The sequence below is a fragment of the Mauremys reevesii genome, linkage group 15 (genome assembly GCF_016161935.1).
Source record: "Mauremys reevesii isolate NIE-2019 linkage group 15, ASM1616193v1, whole genome shotgun sequence".
Classification (NCBI taxonomy): Eukaryota; Metazoa; Chordata; order Testudines; family Geoemydidae; genus Mauremys; species Mauremys reevesii.
The window spans coordinates 42370865-42392316 of NC_052637.1; the positions used below are offsets into that span (position 1 = coordinate 42370865).

Here is a 21452-nt window from a genome sequence, read left to right on the forward strand (position 1 = left end):
AATCACTTATGGTGTGATTTACAGAGGTGAGGAACATAACACTGAAATCACAGAAGTTGGATGCATTTAGTACCTCTGACAATCAGCCCATTAGCCTGCCTTGTGCCTCAGTTCCCCCTCTGTAGACTAGGAGTAACACTGATCTGCCTTAGTAAAGCTCTTTGAGGTGCAAATTACTAGAAGCAGTATCTGTTTGGGACAGTGGGCTGGAATCCTGATTTCATTTAACGACAGCGTAGGCCAAGGTCTCTGACTCTTGTAACGGTAACATTTCTGTTCTTAAAAATGCCATTCACGAAGCTTCAGAGGACACACAGTAGAGCTGGAACAGTCTGGTTGACCTTGCGTTGCTGTTCCAGGTGAGGGGTGGCATTGCAGCCCATTCTGTAGAGCAGAGGGTCTTGCGCTGTGATCTGTGGAGGTCTGGCTGATGTCTTGGTTCTGGCCCTTGTCCTTATTCCCAGCTGCTAAACTGCTGTAAGACAGCTAAAAAGATACCCAGTACTTTTCTAAGATCAGAGGGGTGGCTGTGTTAGTCTGGATCTGTAAAAGCAGCAAAGAGTCCTGTGGCACCTTATAGACTAACAGACGTATTGGAGCATGAGCTTTCGTGGGTGAATACCCACTTTGTCAGACGAAAGCTCATGCTCCAATATGTCTGTTAGTCTATAAGGTGCCACAGGACTCTTTGTTACTTTTCCATGCAAGCAATAGCCATGATTACCATAGGGAGATGATCAGAAATGGGAGGTGAAGTGGTCCATGCAACTGTGAATGGGAGGGGGAAGTGGTTCATGAGACAGTGCCCTTATTAAAATCTGGTCAGCCCTGTGCAAATGTCTGCAAACCTCTGGACTGCAGTATAGATTTCCAGCGCAGTCCATTACCGCTGATTGCGGAGTGGGCTAGTCTTGGGCTCCGAATACCTCCCTGTACCCTTACTACTATGATCAGTGGTTAAGAAATGCAGAGTTGTCCTCTTCAAGGGACCCTCCCAAACTCAGCTCCCATCCTTGGCTCCCAACAGCAGTTAAACTAACTCACATGCTGTTAGCAGAACCCTGCGGGTCCTTGGCGACTCTACAAAGACTTTGCACACAGGAGGAAGCAAACTGGATGGAGCTTTGTTGGCTTCAGCTACACTAGAAATCATGTGAGTGGACTTGTGCCTCTGTATGTAGTCCCATTGGGGTTCCACTCAGGGATGGGCTCTGCGTGCCGGGATACTGTTAGTGCTTATTCTCAGCACTGAACAGGGCACAGAGATGTGTAACAGGCTTGCAAAATGTAGGGTTTGTCTACATGGAGACCTTCGGGAAAGCCAAGCTGAATTAACTAAAGGTGTCAGTTTAAAGTGCATAGTTAAAACACATGAAACCCCTGTGTGGATGCTCTCATTCAGAAGTCAAGTGACTTTAGGCCATGCCTATACTATGAGGATTGTAGCATGTAGCTTTAGCTTTGTAGTTATGCTAGCGTAACCCTGTAGTGTAGATGCAGCCTGCAGTGACACAAGGGGGTTTTCCGTTGCTGTAGGAACACCGCCTAAGGTCCCCGAGCGATGGTAGTTAGGTCAATGGAAGCATTCTTCCGTGGACCTCGCTGCATCTACATCAGGAGTTAGGTTGGCATAGTTACTGTGCTCAGGAGTGTACCGTAGCTATATCAACCTAAATTTTAAGTGTAAACCAGACCTTAGTTTGGTTTAGCTTAATTCACTCAACTACTCTACTTTAAATTTACACCTTTAACTAATTAGGCTTAGCTTTCCTGCATGTCCAACTATAGACAAGCCCTTGTACTGCAACTGCTTAGAGTAGAATCCCAAACTGTTCCAGTTGACTTTCGCTCCACTTGGTAGGCCTTAATTTGCTGTCAGTGATAACAGCAATGGGAGCTGTGGTGCAGGTGAAGGGTCAGTGGCCACTGGCATTTTAAGCACTGTGCCCTCCAGATCCCTCTGAGCTGGGGACAGACGACAGAGTGGTTAAAACGCCAGTGGCTGGTCTCCACTAATGCTGCCACCAGGGCAGCTTCACTTTTGGGAGTGACAGCGAGAAATTTTCCAAAGAGGAGTCCAGTGTAGATGTAGCCATGGTGAGGGTTGCAAAATGCTAATCCTCTAGGAATGCAGCCAATATTACTTGCAGGTATGTGGTAAGTGCTGCATTCCAAGGGAGTTCTCTGCTCCAGAGTGGAGTTTAGATTTCAAGCTTTTCATTTGTGTGTGTTTCTTTCCAGCATGATTGGGCTGATGTTGGGAACCTGCATTGCTTTCTACGTTGTGATTGGTGACTTGGGATCAAACTTCTTTGCCCGGTTGCTTGGACTACAGGTAAACTTATGATCACTTGTACTTGTCCAACAATTTAATGAGACTGTGATTGTTGGATAAGTACATCATGCGGTGCGTGTTATGATGCCGCAGAGAGCAACGCGCCTTAATAATATCAGCAAGCTACGTCCAGGTCACTTGCTATTCTCCCATTTAAAGCTTAATGCCAAGTGTCACGCACTAGAACATGAGAGCAGCTTGCCATGTCAACACCTGGGAGTCCTGATGCATGTCAGACAGTGGGATGTATACGGCTCCTGACATAGGAAACAGAGCTCTTTTGACGCACGTGCTATTAAAATATGTCTCTGTCATGAAATACGTGGCCTGCTGCAAATCCCAAGTCAATTTTCTGCAGGAGTTGGTACATTCTGTCCCTCTTCATTTGCTCAGCCAGAAACTAAAAAGCAGTGAGACATAATTCTTCTGCCCAAATCCTCATCCCCATTTCCCATTCTAGTTCAGAATGCTCCTCTTGCTCCCAAACTATAGTACTTTGGGGTGTGAAGAGGAAGGATTGGGATACCTCAGCCACGCGCTGATCTCTTCACCTCTTCAAATTAAAAACCACCCAGTGACTCCTCCCCTGCCCCCCTTTATGTTGATACTGTTTGTGAGAATGCCTCTCCCTGTCTCTGAGGAGAGGCACTCTGTTCCCTGGCACACAGCTCTCCAAAGGAAAAATCTGCAGTTTTTGCAGCTGGGATGGGGCAGGCTGGGGACGTGAAATGGACATGTCGCAGGATCTTGGAGTGGCTGTTATCTGCTCCAGCCTGATGCTGTTAAGCTCTGATTAAGGAACTGTGAAGTTAAAAAGATGCATTGTGGCTGCAGCCAAATTAGTTATTAAATATTTCCAGGCATTTCAGAGTGTTCTGCTATAATAAATACCAATATGAGTTTCTGATTAATTTTCTGGATCAGAATTTTCAAGACTTCCATTTCTATTCCCCCCCACCCCCTCCCCCTTTTTTTTTTTTTTTTTTTGATGCAAGGTTAATTTTCATTTAGTTGCTGGAAGTGCATACAAAATATTCAAATAGTCTGTGTTTGGATTATTGTTTAAACCCCCAACAAATCTGCTTTAGAGTGGGTCTGTCGTGTGGTATCTAGAGCAACAGTGGCACCCAGTGACTGTCTAGGTTAATCACAGACCTTACTGAGGAAATAGCAAACTGTCTGTCTCCGAACCTTTTCTTAAGGTCAGGAGCATGTAACCTCAGATTCCTAGTCTCTTCTGTTTGCTTTGTGTCTCCTTCTTGGGGATAATAAGCTATTTTTGTCAATACGGGCCCATGAGTTCCAGTTAATAAAACAGAGATCTCTGTATGCTCTGTACTTTTGTTCCTTATGCTGGTCCTTTTTCAGGTAACTGGCAGCTTCCGGATAATCCTGCTGTTTGCTGTCTCCCTTTGTATCGTCCTTCCGTTGAGTCTCCAGAGGAACATGATGGCTTCCATACAGTCGTTCAGTGCTATGGCGCTGATCTTTTACACTGTCTTTATGTTTGTGGTGAGTATCAGTGACAGGAAGACTTTGTTTTGTTAGTGGGGAGAGAGATGGTGGTTAATTCATCTGAAAGAGGTCCTGATCCTGCCAGCTGTTCCGTGTGGGAGGGACCCCTGTATGGCAGCCCAGTGGGGGTCTTTGTGGTCACAGGGGTTGCCCACCAGAAAGAGCATGCAGGTTCGGGATCCAAGTTTGAAATGCAGTACTGTATTCTTTTCTGTTAAATATTGCTGACTCCGCATGGGATAATTGTTGCTCTGATGCCCACACACTTATCCACATGGAAATCAGAATATACAGCCATATTGTATAGGAATTGGCTAGCATATCTGTCAGTCACTATGAAGTCAATACATTGTGACAGCTTAACCAGATTGTGGCCTGCATTTCACTGTGTGTTTACGAGTACTGTGCAGCCTATAGCATTCTGAATTTCTGGTTACATTTAGGGACAGGAGATGGGGAAGACATACACGGCTGCAAAATGAATTCTGTAATGTAATAGCTTTTTTCCTTAAAACTCATAAAACCTTGATCTTTAGGGAGAAAAATGATTATTTTTAAGGACACAAGTTTTTACACTGCTTGCAATTTTTGTATCGGTGGTAAATGTCATTGAGCCAATAAGCGTTTTTCTTCCTAAATGGTAGCACATTAAATTGCTTATGCAGTGAAGACCTCATGAACACACAGAGGTGGTGCAGGAAAAATGTTTGTTTTTAGGCCTTATGAAAAAGCTTCATCTTGAGAAAACTGGTACCAGCCAACTTGGTTAAATAGGAGGCACTGATGAGTTTCTGTAGCTTCCTGAGTTGTAGCAGCCTAGAGGAGGATGTTGATATATTGGAAGAAGGTTCAGAGAAGAGCTATGGGAATGATTAGAGCATTGGAAAATATGCTTTTATAATGATCAACTCAAGGAGCTCAACCTATTTAGCTTAACAAAGAAAAGGTTAAGGGGTGACTTAATCCCAGTCCATAAGCACCTAGATGGGGAACAAAAAACTGACTCTTTCAGTCTGGCAGGCAAAGGTGTAGCAAGGTCCAGTGGCCGGAAGTTGAAGCTAGACAATTCAGACTGGAAATAAGGCTCAGTGTTTTTAACATTGAGGGTAACTACACTAGAACAGCTTCCCAAGGTCTGGGGTGGATTCTCCATCACAGGTAATGTTAAGGTCAAGATTGGCTCTTTTTCTGAAAGATCTGCTCCAGGAACTATTTTGGGGAGGTCCTGTGGTGTGTCTTATACAGGAGGTCAGACAGGATGATCACAGTGTTCCTTCAGGCCTTATAATCTGGGAAACTCACCCAATGACACCATTAACTGTCAGTGGAGACTTTCATTCTCTTAATGGGCAGCGGTACTGCTAGCCCCAAGTGTTCAAAATCATGTCAGGCCCCCAGAGTATCCTCAGACTTTAAGAAATAGATCCTGAGTTCTTTTTATCTGGCCACCTGATTTCTGAGCTCCTAGGATGCACTTTGGTTGCCTCAAACTATTCTCTGTAAGAATGAGGGCTCGAAACGAAAGCTGTGATCTTTACAATCACGAGATGCCAGGAGCTGGGACGTTAAGAAAAACACCACATGTCATTAAAGTTGGCAACACTGACAGAATCTCCAGGAGTGTCAAACCTATTCAGACTAGTTTATAAATGGGCATTTGGATATATTTACCTTCTGGTTCCTGTGCAACCTAATGTCCATCAGTTCCCTTGTCCATGGCAGAATAGCTCTCATAACCTATCTCTGGTGCTTCTGCTTACCTCCTTGCCATTGACCCTGGTCTTCAGAGCACTTGCATTGTCAAGGGGGCTTGGTTGGGCAGAATGCAGGTGTCTTGTCTTATCCAGGTGCACCGTTGCCTGTCGTCCATAAGTAAAATTCTCCTGTGTCTCCTGCTTCCAGTTTCTGTGGGCCCCAATGCAGATGACTGCTCAGGAGCAATCCGATTAGCTGAGCGCATCCCTCAGGAACTGTTCTAACTCTGGTGTGTGTGAGGGGGGTCGTGGTGCCTGCTAGCAGGATAGCATCAACCAGGGAATTGGGATATGCCTTTTGCAGCCAGGGGTGACCCATACCCATAGCTGGAAGGTTGACTAACCTGTGTTGAAGGTGAGAGGCTGAGACTGGGAAATCTAAGGAATAAATATCCAGCTGTGAGATGCAGGGGAAGTTACTCAAAGCCTCCTGATGCCTGCCCTCTGTTGCTGCCTTGGCAGTGTTCCTGGCAGCGCGCTCACTCCCCTTAGCTCTGGTTTGGCGTCTCTGCTGTTTGGCTCTTAACCTCTTTTTTCCTTTGACTACAGATTGTGCTCTCCTCTTTCAAACACGGCCTCTTTGGTGGGCAGTGGCTGAAGCGGGTCAGTTACATGCGCTGGGAGGGCATTTTTCGCTGCATTCCTATCTTCGGCATGTCTTTTGCCTGTCAGTCGTAAGTACCTGCCGTTCTAGCAGTTGTTTTGTGAGGGCAAAGCGTCCCAAGGATCTGAATGGGATAGCTGTACTTTAATCACGGTGTTTTACAGCCCACTGAAGTACAGCATCTCATTCAGTTGTGACTCTCTTGTTACCTTGATGGGGGAGGGAGTTCGGTTTCACTCAAGAATTATTGTGCTTGAGCAGTTACTTGTTCATAAAATGCATTGGGTCAGATGAATCCCTGGTGTGCCTTACATTGCCTTCCTTGGAGTTACACCAACTATGAACTTGACCCATTGCTTGAAAATCATGGTTTAATATCAGGAAAAGAGACCTGGTTGTTTCCATCCTAACCACCATCAGAGCTCCCCCGCCCCCTGGAAAATCTACATGGGCACCCTTAGCCTCACCCAGTGTAGCTGAAAATATTTAAAAGAAAATGGCATAATTCTTGACTTCAGATTCTTGCTTCCAGCTGCCCACTTCTTTTAATGAGGCGTGGGTTTTGGGCGCACAGCGGCATGGTGCTGAAGATAGGGTTATTTCCGTAATTCCAGCAGCATTACCTTCTCCACCAAAATGACAAGAGCCAGTGATTCATGCCTGGTTGAAGCAGCAGCCAGCTCAAAAGAGATGTGTCAATCCAAAGGTGGACACAAAAGAGACCTTCAGCATTAGGAAGACTGGCAGAGCTGGTCGTTCCAGCGAACGCGCTGCATGCCAGTAATAAATTAATGTGACAAATAAAATGTGTTCATACTGCTGTGTTTACACCCACCTGTGAGATCCAAATCATCATTTCCCACTTAGCGTCTCTCTTGGCAGCTTTGTTTCTAGCAGAACACGCTCCAGTCTTGCTGTTTAATGTCTCCATTATAATTGGCGACAGAAGTTGTGTTCTTTTACAGCTTTACCTAGTTACAACTGTAGGGTTTTTTTTAAATAGAAAATTGTCCTTTTCTTGTGGTCGCCTCTTAGTAACCAGTGCACATTTGTAGGGAGTTGGAAACCCAGCAAAATTATATGGTCTGGACTAGTGTGTGCATCTATCTAGCTAAATATAGATTCTGTTATACCACTTAAATGGCAATCCAAACCTACAGCTAAAACCTATATTTTTTCCCCCCTCAGGCATCAAAAAAACATGCTCTCTCCAGCCCATGTGATCTCACAAGCATATTATTCTCTGACTAGGGGTGTTTAATTTTGCTGACCTTCCAATCACCTTTAGAAAAATACATAATTCTAACATAAAAAACATATTCCTTCCCTTCAGACATATAAATGCAACATACAGTGGTGACAAGCAGAATGCACCATTATTCTCATTTATCTTGAACGTATGATCATACTTGTAGATTCAATTCCCCTGCCCTTTGAAATGTATATTAGCATTGCTGAGCTCAGAGAGGTGTCCTACTTTCAGCCATTATGCGGTGTGGTCTAGTAGATTCACCGGGGACTGAGAACCAAGAATCTCAGAGTTCTGATACTAGCTTTGCTACAGTCTTCCTGTGTGACCTTGGGCAAGTCTCTTAACCTCTGTGCCTCTGTTTCCCCATCTGTAAAATGGGCTTATCCTATTTCACGGGAGGGTTGAGGATTAATATGACCTGCCCCTGTGCAAACCCATTATCCTAGGTTCTGATGCCAGTGAAACTGGTGTAACACCATTGAGGTCACCAGTACATCAAAATCAGAATGTGGTCCATGGGCTGCTGTGGGTTTGGAGTGGCGCTCAGGGGTGCTGTGAGGCCACTGGCAGCTTGCGCGTACTCATTATTCACGATAAGACCCTGAGTCGAGTCAAACCCTGAGATGGGGTTTACAGTGGGGACGAAGATACCGATTCACAGGAGAATGGAGCTAGTTCTAGCCACCTCTGAAACGAACCCAGAGTTCTCTTGCTCCAGCTCGGACTTGCCTTGCTTGTGCCCTCTCGCCTTGTCCTCATCTCAGGAACACAAGAACTGTAAAGGGCATGTGGTCTGAATATCTTTCTCAAATCCAAGCGGAGACATTATGTTTACTTGATCACCAGTGATGTGAAGGTGCCGAAACTAACAGCATACGAAGCGTTTGTCAGGAGAAGGCTTCTGGTCTTTCGTTGCCCTTCCCCACGACCATTCTGGTTTAAAACTAAAACCAAAGCACGTCAGGACGTGCCTCTTGCTGTGTGCATGTCAGATGCTTGCTCCACCCAGACGGGATTTTGACTGGCAGGACGGCACGGTGGCGTGTGGTCTGGATTTGAGGGACTCTGCAGCTGTGACTGGATGGGCACTGCTGTCCGACCATGAGAGGATTGGTTGCAGCTCGAATTCACGTGGCACTTCCCCCCCCCCCCCCCATGCCATTCTGCTGCATTGCTATTGTCAGCCTGGACTAGAGCGGTGTCTTTGCACACACTGACTGCTCTGCCTCCGCTCTGCTCCGCTCCACCCCGCCCCCCGCTGGGCCTGCTGCTATTTCGGAGGAAAGTCCATGATGTCTGGCAGTTGCTATATTAAGAGTTTTTGTTTCAAGATCAGTGAAGAAGTTTAAATCCTGCATGACCCTGTGAGAGAATTTATCTCTTGGGTCCCCATAAATACGTGACTCTCACAGTGCTATACGTATGGTCTCCTGCACACATCTCGATATGCAGTCTAAAGGGACAGCCCAGTCTCCTTTGTGCAGAACATTTTGGTGCACAAAAGGTTAAGGTTTTCCCAGCTTGGCTTCCGTTTCACACACTTTCTTTTGCTGTCCATTGGAGTTGGGGGTTCCCCCGGCCCGTCTAACTTACCTTGCCTCCCCTTGTGCTCTCAGTAGTACACAAGAGGTGGCCACTTGGATTAGAACAACAAGAGGTTAATGAGTTGCTAAAATATGCACCTGATGATGTAGAAAAAGTGGATTCTATGTGCATTCCAAGTACATAAATACCCCCCAATCCTGTGTAATTGACGCTTCCAGTGTTCTCTGAACTGGGCTCTCGCAGTGGTGCTGAAATAGGCCAGGCACTGGATTTAGTTCTGTTTGTTTAACTTTTCTTTTAGACAGTGTGATGCTCTAACCCTCTTCCCGCTTTTATTCTGTAAACACTGTGTTACTTTAATTATCAGCACAGAGCGCTCCAAGAACAATAATCTCCGATGTGCTGCCTGGAGCCGTGCCACTGGTGTTTCAGTGGAACAAACGGTCATTCATTTTGCAACACTTTTGAACCAAGATGTTTACATCACACATTTAACTCCACGTGGTGGTGGGGGATGGGGAGAGTGAATATTTTTGCAACACTTGAAATTGTGAGTGTTCTGAAATCTCTTGGCATTAGCAATATAAATTGTGGACTAGCCGTGTGTTTACGCTCTGTGGGGGGAAGGTGTCAGAGATTTTTCTCTGCTGGGCTGTAGCAAGAGAACTTAGGGAATGCACTTGATTTTGCATCTCTCTGGAAAGTTTCCTTGAAACTGCTTAATATGTTAACCTGCTTTTCTGCAGCCAGGTCTTGCCAACCTACGATAGCCTGGATGAACCGTCCGTTAAAATAATGAGCTCCATATTTGCCTCCTCTCTGAATGTGGTCACCACCTTCTATGTTACGGTGAGGAGCCTCTACCCTTCCTTTCTCCTCCCTTTTCCTCCTGCCTCCCAAAAAAGTGACTTTTGGGATAAGCTTTGGAGCCATCATGAACATCACTGTCATGAGATGGGCCAGGTGTTATCTGCTCTAGAGGATGAAGAGTCTTTTTGCTGAAAGCGAAATAAAATGGAAGGGGGCCGCACTGCAGATGCACAGAGGTGTTCAGAGAGCCCAGGGTTTTGGAACAATAGGTCCCATTGAGCAGAGTTGGAGTGGGGGCTTTAGTCTCTTCTTTTCCATGTGTAGTGGCTGGGTCTCGGTCTTCCAATCTGTAACTGGAAGTGGGGATGCTGTCCAATGAGCTGCCGTCTCTAGAGAGAGCTGCCCATCAGCCTGTTGCAATTGGAAGGTTATAAAGGAAGTTATGCCTCATAAAACTCCAGTTAATAAAATCCAGTTAATAATTCCCAAGAATAGCCTCCCATGTGAGCGAGGCGGCTGCATGGGATTGTATTTCAGCCCCCCTCACTGGGGGGCTCGGGTTCATGGGACTCGGCAGCCATCTCAGCTGCAATGCGTAATCCCACTAGCAAACTCACTGGGAAGGCAGCTGCTCAGCTCCCATTGTCACCCATTCCAGGGGGTCCCCCAGTGAAACCCCTGCATACCTGCTAATAATGTCCGGGGCTTTTAGGGGGAAGCTCCTCCAGCCACCTAGCTTGATTAGCGAAGATATTATGGCTGGGCCGACTAGAAGATCTGCATTGTAGGAAGTTGCCACACGGTCCCTTCTTAGCTGGGCGTTGCCCTGTTTTAATAGACATGCTTTGCTCTGTCCCACTTGTCTGAGTGGCTGTGGGGCTTTGCTTCTCTTCTGAAAAATGTCAAGTACACGCCACTCCTGCAGTCGCTCCCCTCTGCCCTCCCTGGCTTGGTAAGCAAAGTATCGTACAAGCTGCCCCAGTGCCATAAGGATGGGAGCCCCCGGACTCGTACTCCTGATGATCAGAAAAGGCATGTGTGTCACCAGCACTCCCTTCCTTTTCCCATTGCGCAGGTGGGATTCTTTGGTTACGTGAGCTACACGGAAGCCATCGCTGGGAACGTGCTCATGAACTTCCCCTCCAACCTGGTGACGGAGATGATTCGAGTGGGATTCATGATGTCGGTAGCTGTTGGGTTCCCGATGATGATTCTGCCATGCAGACAGGCGTTGAACACCCTTCTCTTTGAGCAGCAGGTAAGACCCTCCTGCAGGCTGCTCTTGGCGCTGCACCATCGACTCTGTCACTTTTCAAAGGGCCACCTTTATTTTTTCCAGTTGACTACACAGCTTGGTTGATGGCACCATATTTCTGATTAGCTGCAGATACTTGGTACTGAGAGTGGATGAAACCCTCAGCCCCATCCACTGTATTGCAGCTTCCAGTGAAATTGTAACTGCCTGTGGTGTGCTAATAGGGGTAGCATGAGGATCACAGCAGAGCTGTTTATAAATCTGGCTCTGTGGAAACGTGACAGTTCTGAGCAGTTGTTAATAGGCAGCAGTTCTGGAGTCTTGTCCTCCTCGCAGAACACAGAATAATTGAATGGGGAGAAGTGCTAGGATTGAAACCCTGGTATTTGCTCTGCCACCCCCTAAATGGAGGTCATCTGCAGTGCTTGTTCCCTGCTCCAATAGCAGTTTGCAGACCTGGCTTATACCAGGTGTCGGACAGTACAGAGCCGAGGTTGTTCTCTCTCTCAGGAGTAGGAGAGGAGGAATTAGCCATTAGAAACACTCCTTATTTCCTGCTGCTCAGACCGAAATCCCAGCTCACGTCCGTATCTAGCTCAAGCTCATGGTCCCCATCTTCAGAGCTCTGCACCTGCCTCTTCCTGCTCTCTCCTTGAACTCAGCTTTGCACCTTTAGCTACTATGCCCTGAACAGTCTGTCTCCCCTTCTTGTGGGCCAAACGTCCCCCTCCTTCATTCAGATGCTTCCGTTCCATGTCCTGCCTCCTCAGAACTGTTCAGTGATGGTCAGCTACGGAAATACAACTTGAACGACATCATTCCCTCCCGCGCTTTCCCCATTCCTGCAGGCAGGCCTTCTCCCGGCCGGGCTACACCGTCAGTCTGCTGGCAGTAACATGTTCTCCTCGGTGTGTGAAACAGCACTAAGCCTGCCGTCGGTGCTCAGTAAATAACGGAGATATTGTGCGCATGTTCTGAGACCTTTATGTATTCAGCTAAAGAGAAACCTCTTGGGGCAGGAAATAGACCGCATGCAATTTAGAGCTCCAGATCCTGCCGCCGCAGTCCATACGATGCCCCTTGGCTCTGTTCTCATGTTCTGAGTGGTGGTTGCCCAGCTGGTGAAAGGAGTGTGGTCTGGAGCAGTAAGCCATGGAAATCGGGAAGTCCTGAGGTTTAATCCTGACTCTGCCTAGGACTGGCTGGATTATTTTGGGCATGTCGCTTTGCATTTGTCTGTACAATGGGGAGAATGCTAACCCACCTAGCTCCTAGGCAAGTCACGTGTCTCAGTTAATGCTTGTGCTGTGCTTTGAACACACACGGCTGTGGAGAGGTGGAGGGGTGTTTTTTAGCTGTGGGGACCTAATGTGATCTAGGAGTGGCACCAAAAAATACCATTGACTGTTTGCAGAGCCACAGATTCGGCTTTTTTCTTTGAGTCCACTTGTTTTACGAGGCAGTGGTGCGGAACGGTTTCCCTCTCCCCAACTCCACTCCGGTGGCAACTAGCTGTAGCAACAGCCGGCTTCCTTCCCTACTAACCGTGGGCCCTGTCTCCCTCACGTCATCACCACCACTTGAACTTTCTCAGGCACTTGCCTCTGCTGGGCGCTGCCTGCAAAGCGGGAAGGACAGTGGAGGAGGGTTTTGGCACTAACGTTCCGAGACGCCGTTGTCAAGTTTACGTTCCACACAGGATGTGAACTAGCAGCTCTGGCTGTTCTTGTGCAGGTTCGAGTTGAAGCTGCACATTAAAATTGCTCAGCCACATCTAATTGCCCTCTTACTGGGTACCTAGGAAGACTGTTGCCTGGGCAGGTGAAACCATCACCATTCTAGTGCTGCATAGTCTTGTCTGACTTATCTAGCAGGACACGCTGGGTAATTGCTTTAGAGACCTGCGGGTGCAAAGCAGGGGCTTAACTTATTGTTTTGGGGTTTTTTTTATAGCAAAAAGATGGCACCTTTGCTGCTGGGGGTTACATGCCACCCCTTCGATTTAAAGCCCTCACGCTGGCCGTTGTGTTTGGAACCATGGTTGGAGGCATCATGATCCCAAATGGTAAGTGCAGAGGTGGGAGAATAGAGACTGAAACTCCCAGTTATTGTCCTTTCTCCCCATTCCTCATCACCATTTTGTTCGTGCCCCGTTAGATCTTGTGTTCTCAAGAACACCCATTATTTATGGCTATTTGCTCCCGCACCCTGGCTTGTCCAGCTAGCACTGGCCGGGTCTGCATGCTCCCTGGACAGGGCTACAGAAAAGCTGAGCCTGCGGAGGGTCATTAGCTCTCCTGGCACTGAGACCTGCAGGGAGGGGGACTGGTGAGGAGGTGCCCTTGCAGAGGGAAAGCCCATCAGGGACTTGCAGCTGGTTGAAGTCATTAGAAGGTGACTAAGTACTTGTGTGCTGCATAAATTGCAGTGACTAATTTTACCCTCGTTCTAGCTCTCTGCTGGCTGGAGGCTCATCTCGTATTCTAGTGGGTTGCTCAGAGCTGCAGTCTAAGTGGCACCGTGCCAATCTCCCTAGATGCTTTCCCTTCCTCCAAGGATTTTCCAGACCTTTATTTATTATTGTTCTTGCTCTTTCTTGCCAGTGGAGACCGTCTTGGGCCTAACAGGTGCTACAATGGGAAGCCTCATCTGTTTTATCTGCCCGGCTCTTATTTACAAGAAAATCCACAAGAATGTCCTTTGCTCACAGGTCAGTGCTGATGCTAATTGACTTCTCCTCCAACTCGCTGTAGAGCCTGGGAACTTCGTTAGTTTCACTGCAGCAGGGGAAACTTGTCAACTCCCCTCTCCCCCCTTCAGGTGGGAACTGCTGTGGTCTGCTGCGCTGACCAGAATCTCTCCCGAGCGCATGGACAGCGGGGGAGTTGTCGCTCAGTGAGCGGGGTGCCAGCACTTTTTATCTCTGTAGCAGCAAGAGAGGCAGTCACTTTACATGGGAAATGTTGTTTACCAAACCCAGTCCAGTGGGCTCGGGGCAGTATTGCCACAGAATGGGAAATCTAGGCAGCATATAAAACCTTAACGGGCCTTAAGTTTCAACCTGTCTGGGCTGGGTAAAGCAAACAACTCTTCTCTGCAGGGGGGTCCTTGCTGCTGACCCTCAGCTTTCTGGTTTCAGCCAAAATAATAATCATCCAAGGGAGCACACATACAGGGGTGTTGCCACAGGAATCGATTTCTGAAAAATCGGGGTCATTCAGAGGCTTTTGGTAACTTAGCTTTTCCCTTGCTCCAGTTTGGATCAGCCTCCTAGGGGACAGAAACAAAATGTCTCTAGGCTGAGTTTGAGCTTTCTATCTTGCGAGCTCTGATTTGTTGGTACTAGAGCTGAAATTAACATGATTTGGTTTTCTCTCACAGTAACTTTATATTCTAAAGATGTTTAACAGGCTTCTGTTGGGGCTCCAGCATTCAGTCACAGGGAGTCAGATTTGTTAGTTAACTGCAAACCCACAGGTCATTACATAGAAAAAGCCATTATTTCTGTAGGACCCACAAAAATGTCTTCTCTCCCTGTGGATTTTGCAAACACACATGAGACTTTTAAAGCAGAGTGTTTGGGGTTTTTCTATTGCTTTCCCTTTCCATCGTTTGACGCCTCTTTCCGGCTCTCACTCTGAATCCTGACACTTGGGTCCTACTGTGGCTGGGCTGAGCCCCCGAAGAAAGGGCTGAATGCCGACCTGAATTGTCAGGGGAACAGAAAGCACTTTTCACTCATGCTGAGCGGGGCCCTTCTCCAAGACAAGTGACCCTGCCCTCAGGATGGGCTGAGCTGTTGGACAGGCTGCCTGGAGGGGACTGTCAGCTGTTCTCAGCCAAGCACTGAGGCTCATGGACTGCGCGGCCTGAAATGCTGGTCAGGAGATCAGCAAGGCGGGTGGCTGTATCTTACAGACATCCCCACCACAGCATAGTGGCTTACGCAGAGTATGAGGGGCTGGGGATTCATCCGGCCTACCCTTGAATGAGCCATTGCCCATCAGGTTTGCGTACTTGCTTTGACCTGTTCTTGGAAGCGTTCCGGCAGGGATCTGGTGCCGCAGAACTCCCCCCAGGCCTACAGCTTGAATGCTGGGTTCTCTGCCCACCCTCTCCTTGCTCCACTTCTTCTGGAAGACTTGTTTCATTTCGTCCTTGAAGCTCTCATGCCGCACTTCTGCTCTTTCACATTCCTTTGGCTTTTTCCTCCCTCCCAAGAAGCAGCTCTGCTCTCTCCCTCAACCCATCAACAGACACTGTAGTGATGAGTGAGAACGATGGGGGAGAAGGGGCACCGATGTGACATGTTTCTCCCCCACGGACAATAAACCTGCTGCCCCCCCTCCCTGCATGGTTCCATCTTCTGTCTAGTTACCAGAGCTGCTGTGGGTTTTTTTTTTGTTTTTTGTTTAAGATTTGAAATCCATCTTTATGGGCCTCTTTGTCTGAAAAACTTACGATGCGATTCTCCAGTGAGAGCCCGTGCCCTCTGGTACTGGATTCCGGCTGTGTTATTCGTTACCGTGCCCAGACCCTTGGAAGGCCGCAAGCGTTTGGGGGACTCCCTGTCAGGCAGAGCTGAGTTTTACATGCCTGAACACTGGAAGGGTGGCACCATTCAAACTAGAAAGTGGAGGAGTGAGAAGTTCTTTTCCAAGGGGGTGGGGCATTCGCATCCCCAGATGTTTCTGTTGGCCAGCAAAGGGCGTCTAATTCTGCCAGGGAGTTGTTAATTATTACAGACAGCTGGTCAGTCAACAGCTGGCAGCGAGCCAGAGTCTGGGAATTGCAGCTTGGATTAAGCTCCGGGGGTGGCTTAGTTAAAAGGCTTGGTGTGTTGGAAAGATGATCAGGTAACAGCAACAGGGGAAGTTTCAAAGCTTAAAGCCAGGCTCACAGAGGTGTGAATGAATCGGGAAATTGCCCCCTTTGTTGTGGTCAGCGTCATCAAGCGTGTCTTGTAAAGTGCAGGGCGCTCTCCGGCTCGGCTCGGAACGGCAGTGGGGCCATGGCATGTAAAGCTGCCATTTGAGAGAGGCGGGTCGGCTGCTAAAGGTCAGGTTAAGGTCTGTAAACAAAGGGTTTCACTTCTGACAGGAAGGTGTTGGCTTCCCTGCGCTGACCTAAGCTTGTTTGCGAGGAAGTCACTCTCCTCCCAGTCTGATAACTGGGGGAAATGAGGCACAGAGAGGCTACCGAGCTCGTGGGGATGGAAAGTGGCTCTCTTTGGCTCTCCTGCCTGCTAGGACAGTGGTCGGACCCCGTCGTCTTGCACACTTGTTACAGTTCTTAGAGCCTAACGTCTTAGCTGTGCAATAGAGAACCCAGTGACTGAGCAGGCATCTTGCAGTCCTCCTCCGTACTCTGATTGCAATTAACGTTCTCCCCTCTCTGGGTTTCCTAACTGTGCTCGAGGTCCAAAACGGAGAAGGGTTTAGAAAACTTGCTACAGTCATTACCCCGGGCAAAAGCACTTTTAGATTCCCGCCAATGGCTTGAACACACCCAGAGGGCAGCACCTTGGGATAGTCTAACGTCTGTACAAAGGGGACTTAACACCGCTGAGTGACATCAGCAAGCAAAAGAAAGTCTCCTTCCTCAGTGTAACCCCTCCCCCCCCAAGTTTAGAATGCTCCTCATGGTATGTGGGGCCTTTTGACTTTGCCTTAATGGGCAGACACATGTTTCCAAGGCCGTGGCCACGCCTGCCACTCAGGTTTGCCCGTGCTCCCTCCATAGCCTCATGGCGAGCTGCTGCTGGCGGATGTTCTGCCATGGGCGAGGCTTGGGAATCAGCTGTTCAGCAGCGCCCCGTCCTCTGTACAAAACAATCCGCTTGCACAAATGGGGCTGCAGATGATGTGGGGCAATGAGGGCTTGAGCTCCCAAAGCCTTGCTGACACCAGCCAGAGGCTTGTAAATCACACACAAGTGACTTTTCGGGGCGCATTTGGGCTTTGCCGTCATGTGACATGGGTCTCTGCTCCTCATTGTCGTTCTCTGGCAGTCCCCCTGCCGTGAGCCGCAGTGATGCAGGAGCAGACCAAGTTCCTTTATCCTTATTTAAGTGATCTTGCGAAGATCTTATAATTGTCCTCTTGGCATTACGGGAAGCCCGACAAGGGAGATAAATGTCTCTCTTCTCCCGCCCCCCCCTTGCATTCAAGCGAGGTCATTCTGATGTTCAACTACCTGACTGCAAACGCTGTGTCAGATCCATTACCTTCACGGGTGTCACCTGCAAATGAGGGTGTTTTAAAAATTAACCCTTTGAGTGATGTTGCTTGGAACAAGGTTTGATTCTGGGAACTATAAAAGAAGCCCCTCTGGAGGGGGATCATTAATGAGAGGCTCCATGGGAATGTTTAAGAAATGTTTTCATGCAACACTGCCAAACCTTTTCAGGCAACTGGATCAATTCACTGGACAGAGACCTCAGCTGGAGCAGCCGTACCCTGCTTGGCTAATGGTACTCTGACTAATGAGCTTTGTTCTGCAGTTGTACCACGTGCTGGACCTGGCCTCCTGGCCTTAGGCGGACGTGTTCCTGTGATCCGGCCCCCACTCGCTGTTCATGGGCAGCATTCCCTTTGCTTTGCACTAGTCCCTTTCTCCAGGAGATGGTCCTTTGGGCTAGTTAGTGCCCTCTAACCACTCTGACACAAGTGGGGGCTTTGGCTGTCTCTCAAGCCCCCGCACCCCCGGCTGTGCACACCACACACAATGCTGTGGAGAGGCCTCCAGGACCTCTCCAGTGGTGTGTGGAGTGATCAGGGTGCTGGCCCATCTCCCTCCCTGCACTGTTGTTGGTTCATGGCCAGCCCAGCATGCCTGTGAAAGCTGAGAGGCAGAGTTGCTCAGAATGTCAGAGTGGAAGGTGTTCGAGGGACCGGGCATTGAATCCTGCGCTGAGATTGACCTCCCAGGTTCCAGCCCACATTGCCCACTAGGAATTGAATTTTCTTTTAAACCAGCAAAACCACCATTTGCGGCAGGTTTAAAATGGTTCAGACTTTTGGCTGTTTCCGATACCCCATTTCCCCAGAGCTCTCGGGCCTGTGCTGGTGCTGCAAGAGGCCTTTTGCAGAAACACTCTTCATTTCCACTCTTGTTTCTGAAGGCAGGTGGCAGAGACCGAGTCACAGTGCTGCATTTATGAGGGGCTTCTGGGGAAAGCAAACGGACAACGTGAAAACCGAGGGCAGAAGTGGCAAAGCCCGCTGACTCTGCGTTTGGCGTACACAGCATGGCAGGATGTCCTGCTCTTTCTACACCCACACATCCAGGCAGTGACCAGTTCTTGCTGCTTCTTCCTCTTTAACATCCCTAAGATCTGGCCTTTCCTGTCTGACCACACTGCTCACGCTTTGCAGAGCTGCCGCATCTCCTGTCTGATGTGCTGCAACCTCCTCCTCCCTTGATGTGCCATCCCCCAAGGTACATTCCCAACAGCCGTCTCCTTGGCCCCACATCACCCCACACCTCTGAGTCCCTCTGCGCGCTCTTCCTTCTCCACCCCATCACCTCTAAGACTCCTGACATCTTAGCCCTCCCACCCTCTTGACGCCTTTGTAACACACTGTCATGTCTCACCTCCTCCGTCCACAGACGATGCCAGCCTCCATCACTGGCTTGCCCTCTTCACCCACGAGCACCTTCATGCTTTCTCATAGGCAAGAAACATCTTCCCCAAACTAATCCGCAAAACCTCCTCCCTCTCTTCAAATCCCTTCCATAAAGACCTACCTCTACCAAGACGCCTCTGAGTAACTGCCGCCTGGGAAAGCTACACAGCCGCCCACTAAGGACTTACGATATTTATTTTATATTCTTACTTTAAAATATATTTAACTGTCTGTCATCTGACTGGGCTAGGTTAGCACCTGTTCATAATCTCGTTTTCCTCATCCTGCCTCCAATGTGCCTTCTGAATATCTCTGCACCCTCTTCTCATGGCTTGTCTTAGTTATGCTGTAAGCTCCGCAGGGCAGCAGACCGTCACTCTGTATTACTAGCGCAATCGGACCTGATCCATGTGGGACTCTGGGCACTATCTCAATAGAAAGGTCTCACATGACCATCTCATAAACAAACTAGGGAAATACAGTCTAGATGGAACTACTGTAAGGTGGGTGCAAAACTGGTTGGAAAACCGTTCCCAGAGAATAGTTATCAGTGATTCACAGTCAAGCCGGAGGGACATATCAAGGGGTCCTTCCGGGGTCAGTTCTGGGTCTGGTTCTGTTCAGTATCTTCATCAGTGATTTAGATAATGGCATAGAGCGAACACTTATAAAGTTTGTGGACAATACCAAGCTGGGAGGGGTTGCAGTTGCTCTGGAGGATAGGCTTAAAATTCAAAATTATCTGGACAAACTGGAGAAATGGTCTGAAATAAGTAGAACAAAATTCAGTCAGGACAAATGCAAAGTGCTCCACTTGGGAAGGACCAATCAGTTGCACACGTACAAAACGAGAACTGACTGCCTAGGAAGGAGTCCTGCGGAAAGGGATCTGGGGGTCAGAGTGGATCACAAGCTAAATATGAGTCAATAGTGTAATGCCGTTGCAAAAAAAGCAAACATCATTCTGGGCTGTATTGGCAGAGTGTTGTAAGACGCACACTGGAAGTCATTCTTCCGCTCTACTCTGTGCTGATTAGGCCTCAACTGGAGTGTTGTGTCCAGTTCTGGGCACCACATTTCAGGAAAGATGTGGACAAATTGGAGAAAGTCCAGAGAAGAGCAACAAAAATGATGAAAGGTCTAGAAACCATGAGCTATGCGGGAAGATTGAGAAAATTGGGTTTGTTTAGTCTGGAGAAGAGAAGACTGGCGGGGGGGGGGGGGCATGATAACAATTTTCAAGTACATAAAATGTTACAAGGAGGAGGGAGAAAAATTGATCCTGTTAACCTCTGAGGACAGGACAAGAAGCAATGGGCTTCAATTGCAGCAAGGGCGGTTTAGGTTGGACATTAGGAAAAACTTTCTGACTGTCATGGTGGTTAAGCTCTGGAATAAATTGCTTTGGGAGGTTGTGGAATCTCCGTCATTGGGGATTTTTAAGAGCAGGTTAGACAAACACCTGTCAGGGATGGTCTAGATAATGCTTAGTCCTGCCTCGGTGGTAGGGACTGGACTAGACGACCTCTTGAGGTCCCTTCCAGTCCTACGAGTCTTTGAGTCTGTTTCTGTAATAAATAAGAATGATCCACTTACCCTCTGTAAGAGGGTCAGTCAGCCTGGTGCTTTAATTCCATCCACTGGGCGGGAGATCTTGTAGCAAAGAAGCAAGTTTCTTTTGCAAATCGAGAGACTGTCTCATAAAGCTATTTGTGAAATATGCCTAGCATAGTCTGCAGGAGAGGTGCAGAGGTATTTTCTGTTTTGCACTTAATTATTCCCATTGCTTTCGTGCCCCACTGTGAGAAGGGGGGTGTGTGGGGACAAATAGGTCTTTATGGTGGGGTCCAGGTCCCTTTACCATCATCCTCGCCAGCGACTCCAGAATAGCCTTTGGCAGGCAATTCCCTTCTACCAGTCGTTCTTAATACGGTGACAGCGTTGACATGCAAACCAGGTTCCAGGAGAAACGGTTGCAGGGACAATTACTGTGATTAACTAGGTAAAAATAATACATTGGAGTGTAATTAAATCTCTAAACTGTCAGTGGTGTTGGCCAACAATCCATCCACTCAACTCTTTCAACTGGTACCTTTTTTCAGCTAGGGCAGCTGCCAGTCATTCAGCAGCTCCAGTGCTCAAGCAAGGCAAACATTCCCTGGGCCTGTGTGTATTTCTGTTACTTTTCAGGTACCTCCATTGCTCTACACCCACTCCCCCCCTGGGAGTATCCCATACATTTCCAAAACTTGGCGAGGTTTCTAAAATCAAAGGTGCAGAGAGATTCTTATCTGAAATATTGCACATTTGGATGTAAGCTCTGCAGTGGCTGATGGCGTCACCTTAATCATCCAGGCTTCTCCCCCATGCTGGTTAGTTCACATTTAGAAAATAATACCCACTGCTCTCCCTTTGAGTGGGATGAAACCCACAACATTCCTTTCTCGTCTCAACCCAGGTACCATCTTGTTTTCTTTTTAGTACTGCTGGAAATAGACTAGTCGTGTCCTCGGGCATTTGCACCATGCTGCAGTGTTAGGCTGTGGACAGTGTAGGGAGATGTTAACAACAGTTGATTGGAAAGATTTTCTTTTGGTTGTAAAAGCTTAAACCAAACTTGGCCTGCCTGTCGTCCTCACTTAACTGATAGAAATGTAATAGAATGAGTCGTCACTTACAGGCAATATTAGCCTCCTGTCTGGACATACTCTAGCCTGCCTCACATACCTCAGCTCCTCTCCCTTAGCAGTCGCC

General features: G+C 48.1%; 1 protein-coding gene across 4 annotated transcripts in view; it reads left to right on the plus strand.

Moving 5' to 3' along the window:
- Nucleotides 1-21452, plus strand: part of SLC38A10 (solute carrier family 38 member 10) — a 46990-nt gene that overhangs the window by 7046 nt on the left and 18492 nt on the right. For 3 of the 4 annotated variants that reach the window (XM_039500664.1, XM_039500665.1, XM_039500663.1), the window contains exons 4-10: nt 2242-2335; nt 3704-3847; nt 6154-6278; nt 9752-9854; nt 10891-11073; nt 13024-13135; nt 13674-13780. In XM_039500664.1, the coding sequence (XP_039356598.1) occupies nt 2242-2335; nt 3704-3847; nt 6154-6278; nt 9752-9854; nt 10891-11073; nt 13024-13135; nt 13674-13780 (868 nt within the window). Of the gene's footprint in view, nt 1-2241; nt 2336-3703; nt 3848-6153; nt 6279-9751; nt 9855-10890; nt 11074-13023; nt 13136-13673; nt 13781-21452 lie in introns of those variants that run through there. The other variant, XM_039500666.1, reaches the window with a different exon arrangement.